Raw genomic sequence first — 23,881 nt, 5'->3', positions numbered from 1 at the left:
GAATTTGTGAGACCCCTATTCATCAAGAGGTTGGAGCAAATGGCCATTATCGACCCTGCTTCAACACGCCTTAGACCGGCTGACTGATGTTGACATAAATAGTTTTACTTGTGATTTATACTAGAGACAAGAATAATGGGTGATGATAAAGAATTAAAGGCAGTTTGCTGACATGGTTTCTCCTAATTTGTGATCTTTATTTGTATTCTTCTGGTTCAATCATATTTTATACTCTTATCTAGGGTTATAACTAGGGATGATACTCGAAACCGGTTTTCCCGATTGTTCGATAAGAAAAGAACCGAGTCCTCGGACTCGAATCCCTTTTTGAGAACCGGTACCCGTTATCGAGACCACTATAGTAAAGAAAAAGAGTTGGTTCTTTATTCGAATCCCTCAGAACGAATCCCGTCCCGACCAGAAATGCTCCGTGTGACATCACAAGAAATGACATCACGTAGCTCAGTCATTAGGCGCAGATGGCGAAAGCAGGAAAAAAATGGATGGGAAAAAGTGCTCCAAGGTGTAATAAAAGTTCAAAACAAAAGGTATAATCCAATGAATAACTTTACTGAGAGATTTGAGCAGGGTACAAACACATGACCAACACTTTTACGACCAACCGGAAACATAGCAACCAGGCTGGCAACGCACCTCCTTTACGGCAGCTGTCGCAACGTTCTTAAAACAACCGCAGCACATACATATATATATACACAACATAAATGACAAGATCTCCCTTTTTTAACTTTTGTTTTTCTTTCCTTGTAAACGTTACAAAATCACACTGTATATGTGTTGTCTGTCTAATTATAAATAATGCAGACGAGGCGTGTTGGCTGAGTTCTTGACGTTTACTTTCACAGCGTGCTCATAACCTCATTCTTAGTTTAGACGACGTGCAACAACACTTTTCGGGGCTACCGCGCATGCTCGCCACTCCCGTTGCATGCTGGGTAGTGTAGTTGTTATATTCCCTAGCTCATAACATCTTTCCCCCTATAAAGAAATAATGTTAACTCAATAAAGTGTATTTCTTTTTTTAGCTTTAACTTTTCATTTTTTAGCATTGTAACCACATTTGCAAACAACTTTTCTCTTAATAGAATTTTCTTTCAATAAAGAAATAAAGTGCAAAAATGTCAAAGCATCATAATAAACAGTTATGTCAAATAGCAGCAGAATTGCACTTTTTGGAAAGCTGTATTATTTTCGGTTTTGTGCCCAAGGGACTGATTTTATTTAACACTATATTATTATTTATACACCTATAGTGATCACAGAGACAGGTTGTTTTTGTGTTACTGTATATATTTGTTTTTCTGAAAAATCCCACTTAATATACTTTGGGTAGCAACAGTCAATATTTATTTATTTATTTTATTTTTTTAGGGGGGTAACAGTCAATATTTATTTATTTATTAGATTAAATTGTTTTCTTATATAATAAAAGTGAGCTTTTGTTAAACCAAATATTGTGTGTTTTTTTTCCATATACAACAACCTATCTGGACTCGATAAGAGAATCGATAAGGAATCGGTTCGATAAGAGGATTCGATAATAGGCTCGAACTCGATAATTTCTTATCAAACATCATCCCTAGTTATAACGATTAACGTGGACTAACGATAAACCTCAATAAATCTCCAGATATTCAGTATTATTTCAAAATAAAATTATTGTAAAACTGTCATTGATAATTGCACTTCGATAAACTCACGCATCAGCGACACTGTTCATTCACTGGCAAATCGCACATGGTGCAATCGTATGTGTGCATTATGTTTTATTTATAGGGATGTTATGGTATTGTAGCTACCGCGGTATTGCGTTTTCAAATTCCTCACAATAATGTTGTGATGTGTGACCATATCAAACGAAAACTTGGTGAGTGTCGTTTTTTAGTTATTTCTGGCCCTTTAGCATTGGCTGGAAAATTAACTGCATCTTTAAAGTCCGCTGCGCAGTGCTGGACCAACAAGGTGGGGGAGTGGTAAGCCGTAAGATGGAGAAAAAGAGGAAGCATGCGGGAGAAGTGTGTTCGTAGAAAATAAGAGGAAATGTTAAACACACACATATATATATATATATATATATATATATATATATATATATATATATATATATATATATATATATATATATATATACATATATATATACATATATATATATATATATATATATATATATATATATATATATATATATATATATATATATATATATATATATATATATGTTGTTTGTTGTGTATATATGTATATATATTTATATATATATATGTGTGTTTTTGTATGCATTTATATTTATACATATATATATATATATATATATATTTTTTATATATATATATATATATATATATATATATATATATATATATATATATATATATATATATATATTTTTATATATATATATATATATATATATATATATATATATATATATATATATATATATATATATATATATATATATATATATATATATATATATATATAAGGCGGGGTACACCCTGGACAAGTCGCCACCTCATCGCAGGGCCAACACAGATAGACAGACAACATTCACACTCACATTCACACACTAGGGCCAATTTAGTGTTGCCAATCAACCTATCCCCAGGTGCATGTCTTTGGAGGTGGGAGGAAGCCGGAGTACCCGGAGGGAACCCACGCAGTCACGGGGAGAACATGCAAAATTCACACAGAAAGATCCCGAGCCCGGGATTGAACTCTGGACCTTCGTAATGTGAGACACATACACTAACCCCTGTTCCACCGCGCTGCCCATATATATATATATATATATATATATATATATATATATATATATATATATGTATATATATATATATATATATATATATATATATATATATATATATATATATACATACATATATTTATATCGCGATTATTGTTTGTAACGATTCTTAATCGATTCAAAAAAATATAAATCAATTTAAAAAACTTTTTTTTTTTAATCTTTATTGTCCAGTCAATCAGGTAAATCATATTGTTGATGTAGATGCGTAAATTTGCGTGAGCTCTACGTATGGTCGAAAACGTGCGTAGGAATTCGCAACCTATTCCACATAGAATTTTTCAATAAATAACATTTGGTGAAAGTTACCTACAAGCATTCGCTGGCATAACTTTTTAGTGCGTCGCGATGTTCATAAATGAAGCCCCTGGTGACTAACAATGTGCAGAAACCAGGTCAATAATCAGGTTGTAATGTATGAAAACAGACACCACTAAAGAAATTGCATTTAGTTTCTTTTAGAATTGATATTAATATATTCCAATATATATTATATATTAATAAACTGTAAAATATAAGTTAATATGATTTAGCTACAGATTAACATAATTAAAGCATTAGTCACATTGGACATACTATTGTATGAATTAGTCAGTCAGCTAATCAGCCTGATAGCCCTGCTAAGGAATATTCAGACTGCACAGAATTATTTGGGAGTGTGCTCAACAGACCCAGCCCTGATTAGCTATGACTAGCACTGAATAGCAAAAAGCCAAGCTCAATCTTCTGGGAAGCATCAGTGACTTCAGCTGTGACTCAGACCTTCAGTTTTGGATCCCAGCAGATCATGGCTGCCCCTCCCTCTCAGCCCATCTGAGCAGCTGATTGAACACTATAGCCACAATAAGCTTTACCCAAAAGATGTTGCACACAGATGCAAAAAAAACATAATCTCTGTGTTGAGGTTCTAAGATTGAATTGGACAGTCCCTCTGTTCCACAAAAGTGAGCTTTGGAAAACAGGGATTCATGAGACTAGCTGGGCCGACTTTTAGAGACACTCGTCAGCAGTACAGAGATACAGGTTCTCTATTAAAGGCAGGTGGAAATTCATCCATTTCCGCTCAAGGGCAGGACCCTTAAGAACTACAGCAAACAATTATTGCTTCAGTCTAGCTAAACCCACTATCGGAGAAAGGAATAATTGAGGGAATTCAGGGTTCAACTTTTAGGTGGGCAATATGGCCTAAAATCTATATTGCAGCCTACTCAGGGTTTCCCCTACATGTAAAGGATTGTGGCGCAACGCCACGGCAAAATTAATGCCGCCACATCTTCAAAAAAGTTGTTTCTTTTTTTTTTCTTCATGAAAATACTTAACATGAAAACAAATGTAGGTGATATATTGTATGAATGGATGTACCGTATATAGTCTATTGTTTACGTACAATTGGCTATAATAAGTTTGGAAAACAGCTCAAATATCATAAAAACGTTTGTCATTGCTTTATTTTGAAAAAAAATAAATCTTAAATCGCCTGCCAGAAGGGCATCAGCTGGTCGCGCACCTAAACATGTTGACACCCAGCAAAAGTAAGGAGAGAAAGTTGAAGAGAAAGGTATTTTACGCTAATTAATGCATTTCTTGCCAGCGTAAACTACCTTAAATCTTTTAACATTTCAACTGACAATAACATCTAACTTTAACTCTAACTCAAATTGTCCATAGATATGAATGTGAGTGTGAATGACTGTTTATCTGTGCCCTGCAATTGGCCATGCTAATTTGAGTTATCTTCTCTCTGACACAGCTAGAATGTGTCAGCAACAGGCATTATCACGACAGTATTAAAAGCTCTATCATCGGCCAACTTTAGACCATCTATATAGTGCAACCCTAGTTGAGAGGAAAAAGTGCAGTTTTGTTTTCTTTCTAATTCACATCTCAGAACAAACTCACACATTATCATGCGCCAAATGCCGGCTGCAGTATTTTACCTTTTACGTAACGCCTAAGAGACTATTTTTGATTGTAGGTGGTTGTATACAGGGTTATTCAAAAAAGAATGAACCGATTTCATCACATAATATTTTGATAAGGAAAAGCAATAGAAGAATACAGCCAAGTCAATGTTCAATGTGGCCATCACATGCAGCACATGCAACATCAATGCGACAAGAGAAATATTTCAAACTATTTTTTTTAATAACCCTTTATTGGCCTTCAGATATACAATTTATTTATGTGAGCACTTTTTTTAAGGTCATATTTTTACGCTGGGCTAACGACAGGTTATTATGTTAATGTGTCTGGTAATGTCTTGTGAGGGTAAACAACAAAGATCATAATGAGCTGATTTGAGAATTACTCAACAGGACATGAGGTTTAATGTTTTGGAACTGGTTGAAAAACAATTAAGCACAATTATGACCTTTAAAAGCAAAAAAAAATCAGGAAATCCCTTTCCGCAAATGGGCTGTAGCATGTTCACTGTTTCATGGTCGGTTTCTTTTTCCTGATTTTCCAATTTGAGTACATGTCAGCTTGAGTTATCTACGACAGTGATGACAAATGATAAACTGATAAACACAGGCTGGGACAATCCATCCAAATAGCTGTTCCCTTCACTTGTAGTTTCTATGACACAGAAAGCAAGCAGACCCACATGTAAAGCCCCGCATTCTATTGGAGCTCAGACAGAGGCCAGCCACCATGCTAGAAACACGTCGCCTATGTCTGGCATCTTGACAACTATTTGAGGCACTTACTTACCCCAAAGTATGCCCTCACACACACATATGGCAACAGCCCTGCATGTCCTGCATCTGAGTTTATTCCCTCTGTGCATGATCCCCAGCAAAGTTTTAAAAACCATGAGGACACAGGTGATGTTTTCTGACAGAATTAGGGAAGTGCATTAAAGCAGCTAGATACCAACAATCGCATCCCTTTTAGGTATTCCTCTTCTTTTTTAACAAGTCTCTGATGAGCAGTCATTGGAAGGGCTGGCTGCATGGTAATATGTTCTTCAATATGAAAAGTCAGTGGTATATTTTGCGGCATTCAGTGCAATTTACATTATCTGTTAGCAACTGATAGTAAAACAACCAATAAAGCAGTACTGCATTGATAAACATTTGCCATCAAATAGTCGTGCAAAACTGGATTAGTCAGCATAATGTAATCTGCCACCAAAGTTGATTGTAAAGTAGTCCAGTTGTGCCTGGGTTTTCTTTAAACTAAATTTTCATGTGACTTAGTTTTTGTCAAAAATCTCCACCCAAATTTTGCTGTTTTTATATACTGTCTTTAATATATCGTACTGCTAAACATTGTACATAACATACTAGTCGGTTTGTCTGCATATTATTCTGCGAAATCGAGTGAACAAAAAAAGATTAACATAAAAAAATAACATACATTTTTTTTAACATTTGTCACACGATTCAACTTTTGTCTGACCTTTTGGAAATTAGGGATGTAGCGGTATCAAAATTTCATATCAGAGTTATTGCCACCAAAATTATTAAGGTTATCATTGTTATCCTGGCATTGTTGAATGTGCTCAAAAAGTACTCATACATACTTATAACCAAGTTTTAATGAAAAAAAGGAGGACAATAAATACAAAAACATACAATACACTTTCTTGGCAGAATAAATATATTATATAAAAATATTGTTCTGGCTACTTAAAAGCCATATTATTTTTATTTGAGTGTTTTTAAATATGTTCATCTTCTTCCGTTTTCATTTGTAAAAATTATTGTTTTTTTAATTATACAAAAAAAAAACAGTTGAAAGCATCACGTCCAGTTTATGTGACGCCACGCAAATCACTTTCTGTTGTCATATTCCTTCTCTGTTCTAAGCGAACACAGCCTGTAGGTGCAATGTGAACAATTAAATGTCTTAGTTGCTCAGACAGCAATGTGTTTATATAAACTTAGATTGGGGTATGTTGTTTCTAAATGTGGAAAGAGGTTAATGTACCTTGTATTCATGTTAGCATGTAAGCTAGCTTGTGCTAGCTTGCTTCTCTATTAAATGAGCAGTGTCGCCAATCCGAGACTTTATCGAAGTGTTATCAATCCCGGTTTTACGATAATTAATACTAACCACGGGGAGTTTTATACCGCAGTTTATCATTATACCGTTTATTGTTACATCCCCATTTGAAAGGACGACTAACAAAAATAAAGGTACCAATGAGCAATTCTAATAAAAAAAAATTGGGGTGGGGGGAATGAACCTCCTGATTTCACACAAAACTGAAAAGCATGCATTGCATACCACGGACCTTATCAAACAAAGGATGGACAAAGAATGAAAATAATAAAATATATGGATATTTGTAACTTTTGGACAAAACTTTAGAAAGGGATGTTTAGTATGGAGTTTTATTGTTCAAAGAAATCAGCATCCTATCATCAGCACCTTAGAGGTTCCCACTGTATCAAAATGTAAACACTCCAGCTTCTTCCCACAGTCAGTGAGGGTGGGACTGAGGGTGGGGTAGTGTTAGTCTGATTAGCCCGACAAAACCAACACAAACACCCGCACAAATATTATATAAAATAGATTTACCTTGGCCTTCCTGGGGTTGGGTGATATAATGAAAGGGGAAACACAGTCCACCATACCATGCATCATGTGCTCCACAGTGCATCGTTGTCCCACAAATAGACACTGACGTCTGATTTCCATTACGTCGGAAATACTGTTAAATAAGTTTCAAACTTCATCAAGCAGACAAACACAGTTGCTGCAAAACATATCCGAACCAAAATCTAATTACTGATTATCTCTCTATTCAGCAGTGCGATCAAGCTGAACTTGAGCTCTGGGTAAAATGAGTGAATTAGATGCAGTGTTACCCTCGTTATACCTCAATGTTGGAACAGTACATTAGGAACAAAAAGATGCATTTTAATGAAACACACACAGTTAATCATCACTAATAACTCATATGAGAATATGATACGGTGGAACCGTTTAAGTTGGCTCAATTGTGTCAACATAACCGAAACAAAAAAGAACGGCACTAGCCATTGCTTGCACATTTACTTGTGACTTTTGCCAGGGCGATAAAGAGAACGGTTGCTAATAAATGTCTGAACCTATGGCAGTTTTTTCTCCATTTGTGCATATTTTCATTTTGGGTATTGTGTTTTTATATGATATTAAATACTCTTATCAAATAGAACTCTTAAGTACATTTCATTGGATGTCTTGAAAACAATGACAGTAAAGCTTGCAATATGATGACCGCTTGCATTGCACTGAACAGTCATTGTTTTAATGCTGTGTAACTTGACAGTATTTATTTCAATCCTGCTGTCGTTTCACACTGTTTACCAATAATGGTGAAGTTAACAATAATGCAACACGTCAACATGTACAGACCGTTTTTCTAAATGTAAAAATTTACAAAACAGTTGACAATGTATGACCACAACAACTTAGGCTCCCCTTTTTAGTTCAAGGGTACCTTGGTTTCTGTACACGCTTTTTGATTCAAATGTTATATATCATACTGTCTCAGTTAACGTATCGCCAAACATTGCTTGTTATAGTCTGTTTACAAAATAACTTGTAACAAGGTAACTCTTTATTCCCGGCTCTCCTTATCCCTCTCTGCTCCTTCGTCATAGTTCCAAACAATCTTTAAAAAAAAAAAAAAAATGCATTTTGTTAATTTTTGTACAATCCAGGTTAATAATGCCATGCTCTTATTTTGAACTGAACAGCAGACATGTGCAAAATTCCTGGAATTTCAAATACATTTTAATGTATTTTAATTAGAATGTGGCTAAACTAAGTGGAATTTAATTCATTTGATTCTTTATAGCCCGGTAACAGGAAGATTGGCTAACAAAGTACTAAAACGCTTTACAAACACTAAACACAAATTCCTTACATTTTGAATACTTGGATAAAGTAAAGCATTCTGTGAAAGAGTATTTATTCACCATTGTATAGCATTTCAGGTTATTATACATCAAATATGTTTTATAGAAAATGTATTTTATTATCAATTGTCAAAAAACATGTACTTTAATTAAAATTTTACGTCAACATGAGGTTTATATTAATAATGTTTCTATGAAATATGTAAAACATTCATGTAAGGAATATATTGTAAGACTGTAATACACCAAATTATTAATTGGAATTTAATGGATTTTAAATTCTGCTTCCTTCAATTTGAGTTGGAAAAGCAATTTTATTTCCTGTTTGCAACCTTAGATTTTTATTGGCGAAGCAGAACACAATAGATCGGGACTTGATGAGTATATATGCGGATTGTCAACATACACGGATTAAACTGTAATAAAAACATCCAGGTGGACTCAGTGGTTTGGAATGAATTTGTGACTCACACCTGAGCTTATCATAGGTCTGCCTTGTGGTCTATTTTTAGACAATAATTGCCCCTTTCATACAGCCTGGTAAACAAAAGATGAATCCAGAGCAATGATCTGGTTATGACTGTCAGTGGGAGCTCAGCTTCAAGCAAGAGGGCAAGAGTCGCTGAGCTTTGTGATGTTCATTGTGTCAGCCTTGTCGTGGCTAAAACAGCTAATTATTTCACTAACCAATAGAATCCCAATGTTTGATCAATGGTGGCCTCTTTTGACCTATTGATGTGATCCGTTAGTATCCAGTAGACACACAAGCAGGATGACTGCCCTTCCACCCTCCAGGGAGCTTGTGAACAGATAAACATCATCCAACAGGAAGCCATTTGTGCTGCAATGAGCTTGGGCAGCTCATGCAGTGGAATCTTGGATAATATCTTGTTGATCTAGGGGCCTAAGACTTGAACAATAATGTTGTGTTAAAACAAACAAGCTCAAGTGTGCTATTCGAGTCATTATTCCAAATCATTCTTCAAAACAGGGCAGCTATTAACTTCTCTCTTTTCTTAACCAGTGATATTTACTGAAGGGTTTTAAAAGAAAACGTGAATCGTGGATAGTTTCAAAAATACATAACATAAAAACATCTGGCCCATTTTGTCGAATCAGAATCATGACAAAAGAAACCACAGCTGACTGAGTAGCATACTATAACGCCCCAGTTCATCAATCCACACCCAGAACGTGTACAAGATTTAGCTACATGCAATAACGTCATAATGCTCATTTGATATGACAACATCAATAAGCCCATACATAAACGCTGAAGCCGAAGTTTGAAAACCATGTAAGCACATATGAAAAATAGGTGTCTCTTGTAGTTGTTTATGGTTCTTTGATAGGGGTGGTCTTGAAACTTGAAACAGGTAAAGGCTCATGCAATTGTTGGACCATGAACACATTCAGGCCAAGCAGATTGCGTGGCTATTTACTGTGATTGGCTCTGTAACGACCAAAATAACAACAATAGAAACAGTATGGAATGAGACTAATAGCACAGATGGAGAGGAAATTGTTGAAGGGGGTAAAGAGAGGGCAGATGCCAGGAGAGCAAATTGTCTTCCAAAAGACTAAATAAAAAAAATAAAAATGTGTTCATGTTTTTGCTTTTCAACTTCAACAACTGTTGTACTTCACAGTGATTAAAATTCTGAAAACTGCCTTAGCATTACACAGCAAGCATGTCTTCCAAATACCAACAGTTCTGAGCTTTCTTTGCAGCTTCCACGGCTTTCTGCTATGACCTCTGATAGTTAAACATCGGTGCCTTTTATCTCTCAAGCAAACAGGTGGTTATGCTTGTAGCACAGATAGTGGAGGAGTCTTTGGCCCTTCATGTGTTTTCTCTTTGGAATGTTGCCTTCGCTAACATGGACTCTCAGGTTTGGGAGGGACGCTGTGGGTATTTCTGGTTGTGCCTGCCTGCATCACTGCCTGAAACACCTCCACCCACTCCTGCTCAGCTGTTTCAGGCAATTTCAGAGTAAGCAGCAGTGTGCCGTCTTGACTTAACCCTGGAGCCCAAATATTCATGACTAACTTTGCGGATTTATAGGATCAGTCACCAATGGTTCAGTTTTGTAGAAAAAAATATTGACTTGAGTGAAGACTACTCTTTAAGCATAAGCCAAAAGCAATTCATAAATTCCTCCCTTGCTGTGACATCTGAGCCAAGAGCAAAATGTCAATATGCCAGAGCCGATTGGCACTCAAGTGTTTCTGATATGAATAACTCCTGACTTGTAACAAACAAATGCAAAACACCAAGGGACTTCTTTCTGTTTGTCTACTTTCCCAATCTCACGTGGCCATTTACTGTCTTTGCAGTAAAATGTCAAGACTGTATGTGACTTGCCCTTGGGGGCCGTTACGTACCATTCAGAGAGTGTTCCAAACATTTGCTCCCAAGCTTTGGGTGGGTCAGGAAACATCTTACAACATGCAGCTCCTAAGGGAGCGACTATCAGCAGTCATCTCTAGGTCTATCAACTTCTGTCTCGCCAAACGATTATACCACACATGCCAAACAATGATAAAACCTCTTACCCTTGGCTCCAAATTGGACAAATGTTTCAAGAGTGTGATGTAATGGATAACCATTAACCTCCAACGAACACCACGGTTATGTGTAGGGTTTGGGAAGCTTTTAAAGCTATCATAAGCAAAGAGGTGGCTCCAACTGGATACAATTAACAATAATGAGTGAAAACAAAGATAAAGTGAAGCAATGTGTCAATTTGACCGAACAATTGTTTAAGATCCTTCGCTGTAGCAGTGAAATCTGCACCAAATGCAAAACGGAGCTGATGTTTCCCACAAGAGTCAATGTTGTATTAGTCCAAGTTTATATTTGCTCAATAACTGTAGGTGTGGCGTAACTCCGCTTCACAACACACCTAAGAAGCACCTGGTTTGCCAGAAAATAAGACCTAGCAGAAATTATCTGCTAGGTCTAGAATGCCCTCCCGGTAACAGTTAGAGATGCTACCTCAGTAGAAGCATTTAAGTCCCATCTTAAAACTCATTTGTATACTCTAGCCTTTAAATAGCCCCCCTTTTTTAGACCAGTTGATCTGCCATTTCTTTTCTTTTCTCCTCTGCTCCCCCCTCTCCCTTGTGGAGGGGGAGACACACAGGTCCGTTGGCCATGGATGAAGTGCTGGCTGTCCAGAGTCGGGACCCGGGGTGGACCGCTCGCCTGTGTATCGGTTGGGAACATCTCTGCGCTGCTGACCCGTCTCCGCTCGGGATGGTTTCCTGCTGGCCCCACTATGGACTGGACTCTCGCTATTATGTTGAATCCACTATGGACTGGACTCTCACAATATTATGTCAGACCCACTCGACATCCATTGCATTCGGTCTCCCCTAGAGGGCGGGGGGTTACCCACATATGCGGTCCTCTCCAAGGTTTCTCATAGTCATTCACATCAACGTCCCACTGGGGTGAGTTTTTCCTTGCCCTTATGTGGGCTCTGTACCGAGGATGTCGTTGTGGCTTGTGCAGCCCTTTGAGACACTTGTGATTTAAGGCTATATAAATAAACATTGATTGATTGATTGATCTGTGATGTATTTTAGTCAGTTTGTCGCTATATTTAGCATGTAGAGGTACATATTAAAAGTGAAAGAGGTGTATCTTGCGTCATTTGCGAGAACCGAGATCCGCCACCACAAGCCCAGGGTGCAACACCAACTTTTATCGCTAAGTGCTAAGAAAACACAGCTTAGGCTATGTTCACACTGCAGGGTAGCATGTCCAATTGAGAGTTTTTTGTCAAATCCGATCTTTTTATGTAGTCGTTCACAAATGGAATGTTTAATGTGAACGCAATCTGACCCACATGCAGACATGTGCATGTTGCAGTGTTTACAGAAGTAAACATACAGTAGCTCCAATTCTAGTAGGTCTCAGGCCTGGCGCATTTGTGGCAATTTTTACAATCAATCTCAATGGGACTTTCCTGGGTAAATAAAGGTTAAAAATAAAATTCAAAAAATCAGCATTTTCTCTAACGAATTATTGCACATAGAAGCTTTTTGGCTCTCGCAGATTGTGAGACATTTGCTTTGACGTCCGCCCTGAAGAGCGTCGGGGCGAATATTCAGAGACAGGAGTGGTGGAACATTGACATGAGCTCATAAAACCTATTATTTTTGGCCTGTTATTGGCTCATTTGTCAACAACTATTTATTTTGCAACCCTTTATTTTGGCGAATAACTATGATGCTTATCGCTTTTTGATTACACACTGTATTGGTCGGATGAACGCGGCCTGATCATTCAGACTGCAGTCACATCGGAGACACATCTGATTTATATCCACATACAAAAAAGGCTTGGGTCGGATTTGAAAATATCGGAATTGCACTGTTTACATTGACATGAAAAAATCCAATACAGGTCACATATGGGAAAAACAATTGGAATTGACCTGCATCGTGAACAAGGCCTCAGGGACAGACACTCTTCTGTTGTTTGGCAACAGTTTGAACACCACTGCTTCTCTTATTTTGTCAGAAAGGTAAAGTGTGGCCTCATTCTAGAAATTAAATATATATTTTTTTTAAAACAGCAATATTTTGAAAAAAGGCATAACTTAAGGAGAAATGGCTTAAATTTTGATTCTTATAATGAATAAAAATGCAGACTTGTCTTTAAATATATGTTTTAGCATTTATATTAGTATATTTCATTACAAATTACACAATGAGGTCACGCTATATTGAGAGAATGTCGCAAACAATATTGAAGGTATTGAAGGTTCCGCGCTATGTTCTTTTTAGAATGTAAACTAGTTGATTATTGTTGTTATTTATGAACATATTCATAAGCACAGTATTGTTGTTTTGAGATACTTGGAGGCGAATGCTGTTCTTTTTTTAATGTTGTAGAATGTAGTTACTTCTTGGAAGATACAGAAGTATTGCAATTTAAAATATGTACAACAGTTTTCATTAAAGTTGTGAATGTCAAAATACATGGTTTTAGTTGTATTTATTTTGTATTGTGGTATCAAACAAGTATCAAGAATCGTGGAAATTTTTAGGTATCTATATCGACAAAGGAAATTGTGGTATCAAATACTAATTTACTTTGAGCATCTTCCAAACTCTCACATATTTCCCCAACATTTTGGCAATCAGGGTTAAAATGGAAGTCCTCTTAAGGTATACACCAGTTTTCTTTAGAGTAATTTAAGTGAAACTGCTCAGACGTAAGCCAAAAATGCAAAATGCCAATGCCTTCCATTAGGTCAGATTGGAAAGTCTGCTGTAACGTGCACTTAAAATAACAATGGCCTGTGTCTTTTGCTCCGTTGACAGATGCCTGTGATGATATTTTGCAGATATGTGTAGTCACACTGACTTTAGCCTTCACTTTGAAAATGCAGCCATTAAGTTTATAGAAATCTATAGATTGAATTGCAAATATCAAACACGTCTGACAAACACAGAAACAAGACAAATATGTTCTGTTTGCTGTGTAAAAGCATCATTTGGAGCAGTGTGATTCCAAAAATATGTGTCATTTATTAATTAGAAGGATCATGGCTTATTGGAGGCTATTAGTATTTTTTGACACAGACTTTGTCAAGCTTCAATCTAGCCAGATTCAAACTGTTTCTAAAGACTCAGGCAGTGCTGGCTTAGAGCCAGTGCACCACATGGCTAAGCCCCCCACCCTTCTTTCAGGCAAGACAAAAGACATTCTTAATTCTTCAGCAGCTATCTGACCCCCTCCAAAAATGTCTGTCACAGGTTTACATGGGGGAAAACATTTAAAGTATTGAATGAAAAGGAGAAAGGAAAATAGGAGAAAAACATTTTTAACCTTCAACTGTCGTAAAGAATAAGCTTTTCATACACAGGAATGATCACAGGAGATTAGTTAGTGTATGTCTTTACTAGGGCTGAGCGATAAAACAATATTAAAATATATCACAATAGACACGTAATAGATATCAAAAATGCGTTCGATAAAACGTTCGATAATTTTTTTTTTGCAATGTCGGAATAAACCGGAAGTTGTGAAGCAAGGTTGGGAAAGTTGAGAAGCAAGGTTGGTTGCATGAACAAAATAACTCACTCTGTGGTAACTGAGGAACGCAGCCAGTGATCACTGATCAGTGTCAGTGACATGCTAACAGCCAATCAGGTAACAGTATCAACTATCACGTTTGGTTGCACCATATTGTTGTCTCATGGTTGATTCTTTACATGAAGTGAGAAGTGAAACTAAAAGTGAGTGCTGCAGAGAGCAAAGACATTGTTGATAAAACAGGAAAACTTACCTCGAGAGTATGGTATTTATTTATTTATTTTTGTATACGGACCGTAGTCAAACCAATGTGGACCAACATAGCCGCGCTCACCTGAGCATAGCCATAACTTTCTGGCACAAAACTTTCCAAAAATAGTTCTTCTCGGGTTTCTCTATGCTTATATTTTCACACTTTACACTATTTTGTTACACTTTATTAAGCATTTTTTGCATATACCCGATTTTGCACCTTCATTTTAAGAGGTTATTGTTAAGTGTTGATTGTTGATTGAGTGCTTTCCATGGTTGTGTTGACATTTCCTTTCTTTTCTTCCTTGATACTGTAGCTGTGGTGATTATAATCAGAGGATGTTTACATTTTAAATAAAAATGTTTACATCTAATATGTTTGTCCTGGTTCTTATTTTTGATAGATCATAAAAAAATATCAATATTTATTGATATCGACCGATATAAAACCCTACAGTTTTTAGCAATATTGACCAGCCCCCGTCTATATATACTTTGATCGCTATTTCGATCCACACATGCCTCAAGATGTGTGTGATAGATATAAACCAGAGAGTGTAAAATATGCCAAACCATAAATATGAAGTTATTACTGCAGACAAGTCGATTTTAACTATATATCATCCTTTAGATATTGACAAAGTCAAGAAATACACTCCTCATACTCTGTATTAAAGAAAACCAACTTAACCCCACATGAGCAAGCACTTGGCGACTGAACTAAGGATAAACCAAGATGTGCTGTGTACCCACTTATATATACCTGAAAATCCTAATATTTTCTTTCACAGGATGAATACTGTTTATCTAATCAAAATACTTAAAAGTATGCCAGAATCACGTACTTAAGGTTACTTTTGTGTAAAGCAATGGAACAAAACGCAAGACATAAAACTACTTAGCTGTGTGTAAACAACTTAAATTAAGCTATCCAAACGTGTTAAAGGTGATAAAGCAAATTAGCTTACTATCCATCCATCCGTTTTCTACCGCATGTCCCTTTTAGGGACACAGAGTAGGGGCCGGAGCCTATCTCAATTTTAGTGTTACCAATTCACCTATCCCCAAAAGCATGTCTTTGGAGGTGGGAGGAAGCCAGACTACTCGGAGGGAACCCACGCAGCCAGTATGGTTGATTCTGAAGGCTTCGGGCAGATTTGGTACAGCATGGCAACATAAGCTAGCTGAATTTTGATTGGATAAAAACTCTATAACCTAAATATAACAGCGCTGGAAGGAGCATTTATCTTTAACTATGATCATGATTTTTGGTGATGTTAGGCCAGCAGAGAAGGCCTTGCTGAATCTGATGGCACACCACTGCTACTAATAATAATAATAATAATAAATACGTGATATTAAACACTAAAATGGGCCACAAACAAAATCTTCTTTAAGGCCACACAAAACCTACTTGTTGCAGAATCTATAGTACAAGTGTAGTTGTACTGTAGATAGGCGCCGAACCCGTGGGTGCTTCGGGGCCCGGTCAATGCAGAGCACCCATGTGGGATTGATGGCGACTTTCGATCTTTTAATATAATTTTTGAAAAATCAATCTTGTTGTTGGTAATTTTGTGGCGAGTTTGGTCCGTTTTACATAATAAATAAGTCCCAAATCATATAGTCTATAATTAAAAAAGCCTAACCAAGATTTAAATGTAATTAACTTATGGTACACTCATCTTGACTTTAAACACACTGCACACGATGATCCTGTAACTACTTGGTATCGGATTGATACCCAAATTTGTGGTATCATCCAAAACTAATGTCAAGTATCAAACAACAGAAGAATAAGTGATTATTACATTTTAACAGAAGTGTAGATAGAACTAAACTGACTTTCGCCAGATCCTTGTAGTTCGCTGAGCTCCACACAAGGATCTGGGGGTTCTCAATAGGAGATGTATTTCAGAAGGAGGGGCCTTGTAAAAAAAAATAATTGTATGTGATTAAAAGAGAATACGCGGTAGAAAATGGATGGATGGATGGATAAACCACTTGTCCGTTATCTTGAATGACGTGCTACTTCAACCACTCACATCGAAATCAATCCGTGACGCTAATGAGAGCGACGCTGGGAATTCCAAACCCGGTCGGAGGAAGAGCCAAAACATCCTTGCAACCAATACATGCCTTCAAAACCGTTCTCTGCCCATCTTTAAAATAATTAATATTCGATAGATTTGACAAAATAGTTGCAATAGCAGAATCAATGACAGCACATGACGCAGCGTGGGTTGAGTGCCGCCATTGTTGTTTGAATCAAACAGTCGCTTCGGTGCTACGTCACATCTATGAAATCCCGCCCGGCGATCCTGATTGTTTCATTATTTTTTGCTATCTTGAAGGAGTTTGCATTGTCCTCCAGCCCAGACCCTTGTGTGGAGCTCAGTGGACTACAAGGGTCTGGTGAGAGTCAGGTTAAGATAGAACATGTTGAAACAGAAAATAACCAGATATTAACAGTAAATGAACAAGTAGATTAATAATTCATTTTCTACCCCTTGTCCTTAATAATGTTGACAAAGTAATAGAATGGAAAATGACACAATATGTTACTGCATACGTCAGAAGATTAAATTAGGAGACTTTGTTTGTTTACTTACTACTAAAAAACAAGTTGTCTAGTATGTTCACTATTTTATTTTAAAGACAAAATTGCAATAAGAAACATATGTTTTATGTACCCTAAGATCCATCCATCCATTTTCTACCGCTTGTCCTTTTGATTGGCAACACTAAATTGGCCCTAGTGTGTGAATGTGAGTGTGAATGTTGTCTGTCTATCTGTGTTGGCCCTGCGATGAGGTGGCGACTTGTCCGCCTTCCGCCCGATTGTATCTGAGATAGGCTCCAGCGCCCCCCGTGACCCCGAAGGGAATAAGCGGTAGAAAATGGATGGATGGATGGATGGATGGGGGGCGCTGGAGCCTATCTCAGCTGCATTCGGGCGGAATGCGGGGTACACCCTGGACAAGTCACCGCCTCATGGCAGGGCCAACACAGATAGACAGACAACATTCACACTCACATTCACACACTAGGGCCAATTTAGTGTTGCCGATCAACCTATCCCCAGGTGCATGTCTTTGGAGGTGGGAGGAAGCCGGAGTACCCGGAGGGAACCCACGCAGTCACGGGGTGAACATGCAAACTCCACACAGAAAAATCCAGAGCCCGGGATTGAACTCAGGACCTTCGTAGTGTGAGGCACATGCACCAACCCCTGTTTCACCGTGCAGCCGTACCCTAAGATATTTTTGTTAAAAAAAAGCCAATAATGACATTTTTTGTGGTCCCTTTTATTTAGAAAAGTACCGAAAAGTAATTTTGGTACCGGTATCGGGACAACACTAATACACACACACCGAGCACCCACTGGCAGAAATGTATATCGGCGCCTACGGTTATAATGACCTATTTAATAACAACCTTCAAAGACTGCATGACGCAGCAACAAGTGCATTCTGGAAGGAGTGTAATTCGGTACTATCACTCTGCATTTCTAAGGTCGTATTTGGAAATGGTGACTTGCGTGAATGTAAAAAATGTAACAGCTCGGCTCCACAGGTGTGTGCGCATCAATGCCGCTGATAAAACGGCTATAACGGGCCTGAGCGTGTCCGATGTAGTTTGAAAAGCTCCACAAAGAGGCGAGGAGACAGGGGAGAGGAGAGGGGGGCCGGCTCCTCCCGCGGTCAGTTTGCGTTTATTCCGCCTTAGGACAAACCGTTATCTCGCATCACTACGTCCAACACGATGAATAGTTAACGGCACGTCCCGAAACCATCTTTAATTCACACGTCGTCCTCTCAACTTCACAAACTTTTTCCACGGGTCACTGAAAACGACAGCTTCGATAAACTGGACCAAAGCCGCTTTAAACGCCGCTCTTGCCGCAAAAAAAGTTAAAATGGCGACTGTATTTACATCTTTCTTTAACACTAATTCACACTTTGCCAGTTCGCTGTCAGTCCGGTGTGAGTTTTTAAGCCTTTAAAAAAAACGGCACACCATTACGGCGACCAAGTAGAAGCAGGAGAAGTAAATTGTACGTAACGTCAATGTTGTTGCGGGAAGACAATTAAGGGGCACAATGTGAGCATTCCGGTGGGTTTGAAGGGTTTTTGGTACTTACAGTGAGTTGAGAGGAGAGTCAGGAGACAAACCAGGCGTGCTTTCGCCATCTTGGAGTCGATGCTATGCTGGCTGTGAGCAAAGTAGCCTAAAGAGATTTGATGTGGGCTTGAGAGGGCGAGAGAGAGGGGGGGAGAGAGAGAGAGAGAGAGAGAGAGAGAGAGAGAGAGAGAGAGAGAGAGAGAGAGAGAGAGAGAGAGAGAGAGAGAGAGAGAGAGAGCGACAGAGAGGGGGGGGGGGGGTGAATTACGTATATTAGGTTACCATAGCGACTCAAAGCATCACTCACGTTGACAATTTATTGTTGACACAATGTGGGAGGATTTTTTTTAACTACCTTGTGCTGCCTTGCATTTAGAGCAGTGGTGTTCGAAGTACAGCACGAAGGACATTTTTGCAGCTTCTTTTCTAATTATTGGGATTTATGCATATTGTAAAAAAAAATAAAAAAATTAAATTCATCATTAATGAGAGGGAAACTGCAACCCCCATAAAGCGTTTTTTTCACATATTTTTATTTTTGTGAAACAATTTGTATACATTGCACATTATACTAAAACAAAGTAATTGAAAAATAAAAATAGATTTTTGTAAAGCACAAAACAAAAAAATTAACTTAGTTAAAACACAAAGTTGCATGTAGTGGCTACTGTTGGCAGGAGCTCTGTGCGCTTGTGTCATCCTTTTGTGTTTCCCTCTTGTTTTCATGTGTTATTATATATATATATATATATATATATATATATATATATATATATATATATATATATATATATATATATATATATATATATATATAATTTTATTTTATTTTTAATGTTTTTTTGCCTTTTGATTCTGGACCCTTTGGGACTGTGTGACAAGGGGTGGCACTTTTGTGACTTCTGCGGTGCTTTTTTGTGGAATTCTGGATCTGCCTCCCGGGAGCCTTTTGGCCATGGAGACCAGCTGCTGGGTCTCTGCCACGCCAGAGTCCGTTTGGAGGGACTGGAGGAGATGTGGATGAAGAGACAGGGCTGCGGTGCTAGCACTGAGCGCCGGGACGGACAGTGTCTTGGCTGAATGAGCAGGTATCGGACACCTCGGGCTCCTTAGACGCATTCTCGCTCATCCATGTGGACTGGACACTGGCCGAGTTAGTGGGCGGCCGAGAGCGGAGTCGGCTCTCTTGGTTGCTTTGTTGGGTCTGCTCCTGTCTCTGGCCATGCTCCCTCCACCCCAGCAGACGATGGCGTGGAACAGCGCAGAGACCACCACAGTGTATATGTTTCTTTTACTTTTTATTCATAACTGTATGCAGAAGTGGCTGGTTGCATCAGCTTCAGCTCTGCTCTTTTAATGACTTTAATGTCCTTTGTGTTCTTTGATGTTTGATGTTTCCCTCTTACACACATGTTTATGTGTGTATTGGCTATGAGTTGTTTTTTCCCTTGGCCTCAGTCTGGACCCCCACTCCAGGGGCCCAGGCTTAGACCGAATTTATTTATTTATGTATTTATTTATTTATTTATTTATTTTTTTAGATATATTTTTAGGTGCGTCAGGCAGCAATGCCCAGCAGGAATTCCATCACCTGTATCTTGATATGTTCAATCTGGAAGCATCCAGTGACTACTGTGAAAGGGGAGTTGGCATCCAGGGAAGTCTGAAAGACAACCAGGAAAGACTGGATGACTGCAGGAAAGTCTGCACCGGGAGTGGAAGGCTAGTTACCTCACCCACTAGTCCTGTAAAAGGGACACCCTAAACTTACTACGAAGACGAATAAAGAAAAACAACCCGATGGCCCTCCGAGAGGCGGGGTGGAAGAAGGGCCAAATCAGACGGATTTCTTGGTAACGACTGGAACGGACAACGACAAAGAGTCTAGGATCATGAGAAGATGCAGGTGTGGGTGGGAGAAGGTGACCACCTTCAGAGGTTTGCGTATCCACCAGGGAAGGAAAAAGTGCAAAGAGAGAGGCCATCAGCAACATTGCACTGCAACCGCAGGTCAGACAAGAGGAACCCAAAGCCAGGTGGCAAACCACAGTGCTGAGGGATCCACCGTTGCTGATGAAAGGCAGGTGTAGGACACAGTAGGGCCCTTGGTGGACGCCAATGCCTCTGAGAGTGGCACTGACGAAGACGCACACAGAACACAGAGCAACCCCAACAACTAGGAGCAAAGCCAGAAGGCAGAGAGGAAAGAACCTGGAAGGAGGCAGCTGGTCAAATGGCCTAAAGCAAACGAAGTTGCGGTCTGGCAGAAGCTGGACAAAGACCTCAGCCTTATCCTGGAGCACTCACTGCGTGGCCAGGTGGAAACCAAGCTGAATCGCATTGGAGACATCCTGTACGATGAATGCAGAGGCAGATTTGGAGTAGCCACTGAAAAGCGGAAATCTGGCCTAATGCAGAAAGGAAGAAGAGAGAGAGAAATCGAGCAGTTGGTGAAGAGGCGGCGTCAACTCCGGAAACAGTGGAGGAAGGCAAGCAAGGAGGAGAAGGAGGGTCTGAAGCCACTGTGGGATGAGGTGAGAAAAGATTTTGCCGGCCTACGGAGGGCTGAGCGCATTCGCAAACGCAGAAGGCGGAAGGAGAAAGAGAGGAGTAACTTTTTCAAAAATCCCTTCAAGCATGCGAGACAGCTGCTAGAGGACAAGAGAAGCGGAAAGCTGGATATTACCAAATCTGAGCTGGAGAATCACATCAAGGAACAGTACAGTGACCCAGCAAAGTCAACTCCGCTGGGATCCCCTGGTTATGTTCCTCGTCCAGCTCCCCCAGCCTTCCTCTTTAATGCTGCTCCCCCCAAACTCAGCGAGGTGGCAGAGGTCGTACGGAAAGCAAGAGCTGCCTCAGCCCCAAGCCCCAATGGGATACCATACAAGCTGTATAAGTACTGCCCAGGGGTCCTGAGACATCTCTGGAACCTGCTGAGAGTGGCCTGGAAAAAACAAGTCATCCCTTCAGAGTGGCAAAGAGCGGTCACAGTTTTCATCCCAAAGGAGCAGAACTCCAGTACAATCAGCCAGTTCAGGAGCATCGCCCTCCTAAATGTCGAAGGGAAGATGTTCTTCTCCATCCTGGCCAAAAGGTTGACCAGCTACCTCACAAGCAACGGGTACATCGACACCAGCTGCCAGAAGGCAGGCATGCCAGGCTTCCCAGGCTGTGTGGAACACTCTGCAGTAATATGGGAGCAGATCCAAAGGGCGAAGAGAGAGAGAGGTGACCTGCATGTCGTGTGGCTGGACCTTGCCAACACATACGGGTCTGTGCCCCACCAACTCATCGAGTTCGCCCTGGACTTCTTCCACGTACCAGTCTGCATCAGAGCCCTGGTTGCCAAGTACTTTGGAGACCTCCAGATGTGCTGCACTCATCAGGACTTCACAACAGTCTGGCAACAGCTGGAAGTAGGCATCGCCATGGGATGTTCAATCTCTCCCATCCTGTTCGTTGCAGCCTTCGAGATCATCCTCATAGGGGCTAGGAAGATGGTCGGAGGAGTGAAACTGCCTTCAGGACAGAGGCTACCAGCAATGAGAGGATACATGGATGATATCACCACCATACTTCAGACAGCAGCATGTACAACAAGACTGCTGAAGAGGATCGACGAGCTTGTGGGCTGGGCGAGGATGAAGATGAAACCCCCCAAATCACGCAGTCTGTCTATCAGGAAAGGAGTCAGAAGTGACAACTTTGTCGCAGGCGGTGAGAACATTCCATTGCTGGCAGATCAACCTGTTCGTAGCCTGGGTCGCACCTACACAGCAGAGCTCTCTGACAGGCAGATGGGGGAAACGGTGAGGAAGCAGCTCGCAGATGGCCTGGCCAAGATCAATCAAAGCCAACTCCCTGGGAAGTACAAAGTATGGTGCTACCAGTTCATTCTGTACCAAAGGGTGATGTGGTCACTGAAGATGAGCGAAATCCCCTCCTCAGTGGTAAGCAAGATGGACGGGGTGGCAAACTCGTTCATCAGAAAGTGGCTGGGACTACCAAGGTGCCTCTCAGACGTAGGTCTCTTTGGTAGGAACGCTCTTCAACTACCACTGCGATCCATCAGCCTGGGATACAAGCAAGAGAAGGCTCGGCTGGTGCTGGAGCTGAGGGAATCCACTGACCAGCTGGTGAGAGCAGCGGGCACCCAGATAAGAACAGGAAGAAAGTGGAAAGCCCAAGAAGAGGTCGACACGGCGATCTGCAGGCTGAAGCACCGTGAAGTGGTCGGCAGAGTTCAGGAAGGTCAAGCAGGCCTTGGGAGGGGCGAGGCTCCCTTGTTCTGGTCAAAGGCTTCCAAAGAAGACCGGAGAGCCATGGTGGTGGCAGAAGTGGCAAGAAATGAGCAGGAACGCCTAAACATCAAAGCGGTGTCCCAGGGCCAGCAAGGTCGTTGGACATTGTGGGAAGGTCTCACAGACAGGACGATGTCATGGTCTGACCTGTGGAAGATCCCCCAAGCCAGGCTCAGCTTCCTGATCAGAGCAACGTACGACACCTTGCCTTGTCCCCGAAACCTCCACCAATGGTTTGGTGCCGAGGAGACCTGTCCCCTCTGCAACACCATCAACGCAAGCCTCCAGCACATCCTGTCGGGCTGCTCGACAGCGTTGTCGCAAGGCCGCTACAGATGGCGACACGACCAAGTCCTGAAAAAGTTGGCAGAGGTGTCAGAGACCTGCAGAAAGGAGGCAAATAGCAGACCTTCCGCTCCAGCCAGACATCTCATCCAATTCGCGAGGCCTGGGGATGGTGCCA

At 39.9% G+C, this 23,881-nt stretch overlaps 1 protein-coding gene across 1 annotated transcript in view; it reads right to left on the bottom strand.

Annotated features, from left to right (window-relative positions):
* LOC133649948 (junctional adhesion molecule 3B-like) overlaps positions 1–19,486 on the bottom strand; it is a 97,037-nt gene extending 77,551 nt beyond the window's left edge. The window contains exons 1-2 of the mRNA XM_062046665.1: positions 19,470–19,486; positions 19,134–19,240 (exon numbers count right to left, since the gene is read on the bottom strand). Of these exons, the coding sequence (XP_061902649.1) occupies positions 19,134–19,240; positions 19,470–19,486 (124 nt within the window). The remainder of the gene's footprint in view (positions 1–19,133; positions 19,241–19,469) is intronic.
* Between the last annotated feature and the right edge of the window lie 4,395 nt (positions 19,487–23,881).

Source organism: Entelurus aequoreus, linkage group LG05, assembly GCF_033978785.1.
Source record: "Entelurus aequoreus isolate RoL-2023_Sb linkage group LG05, RoL_Eaeq_v1.1, whole genome shotgun sequence".
Taxonomy (NCBI): Eukaryota; Metazoa; Chordata; class Actinopteri; order Syngnathiformes; family Syngnathidae; genus Entelurus; species Entelurus aequoreus.
Note: the sequence above shows the minus strand (reverse complement) of the source record. Positions and strands in the feature narration are given on the sequence as shown.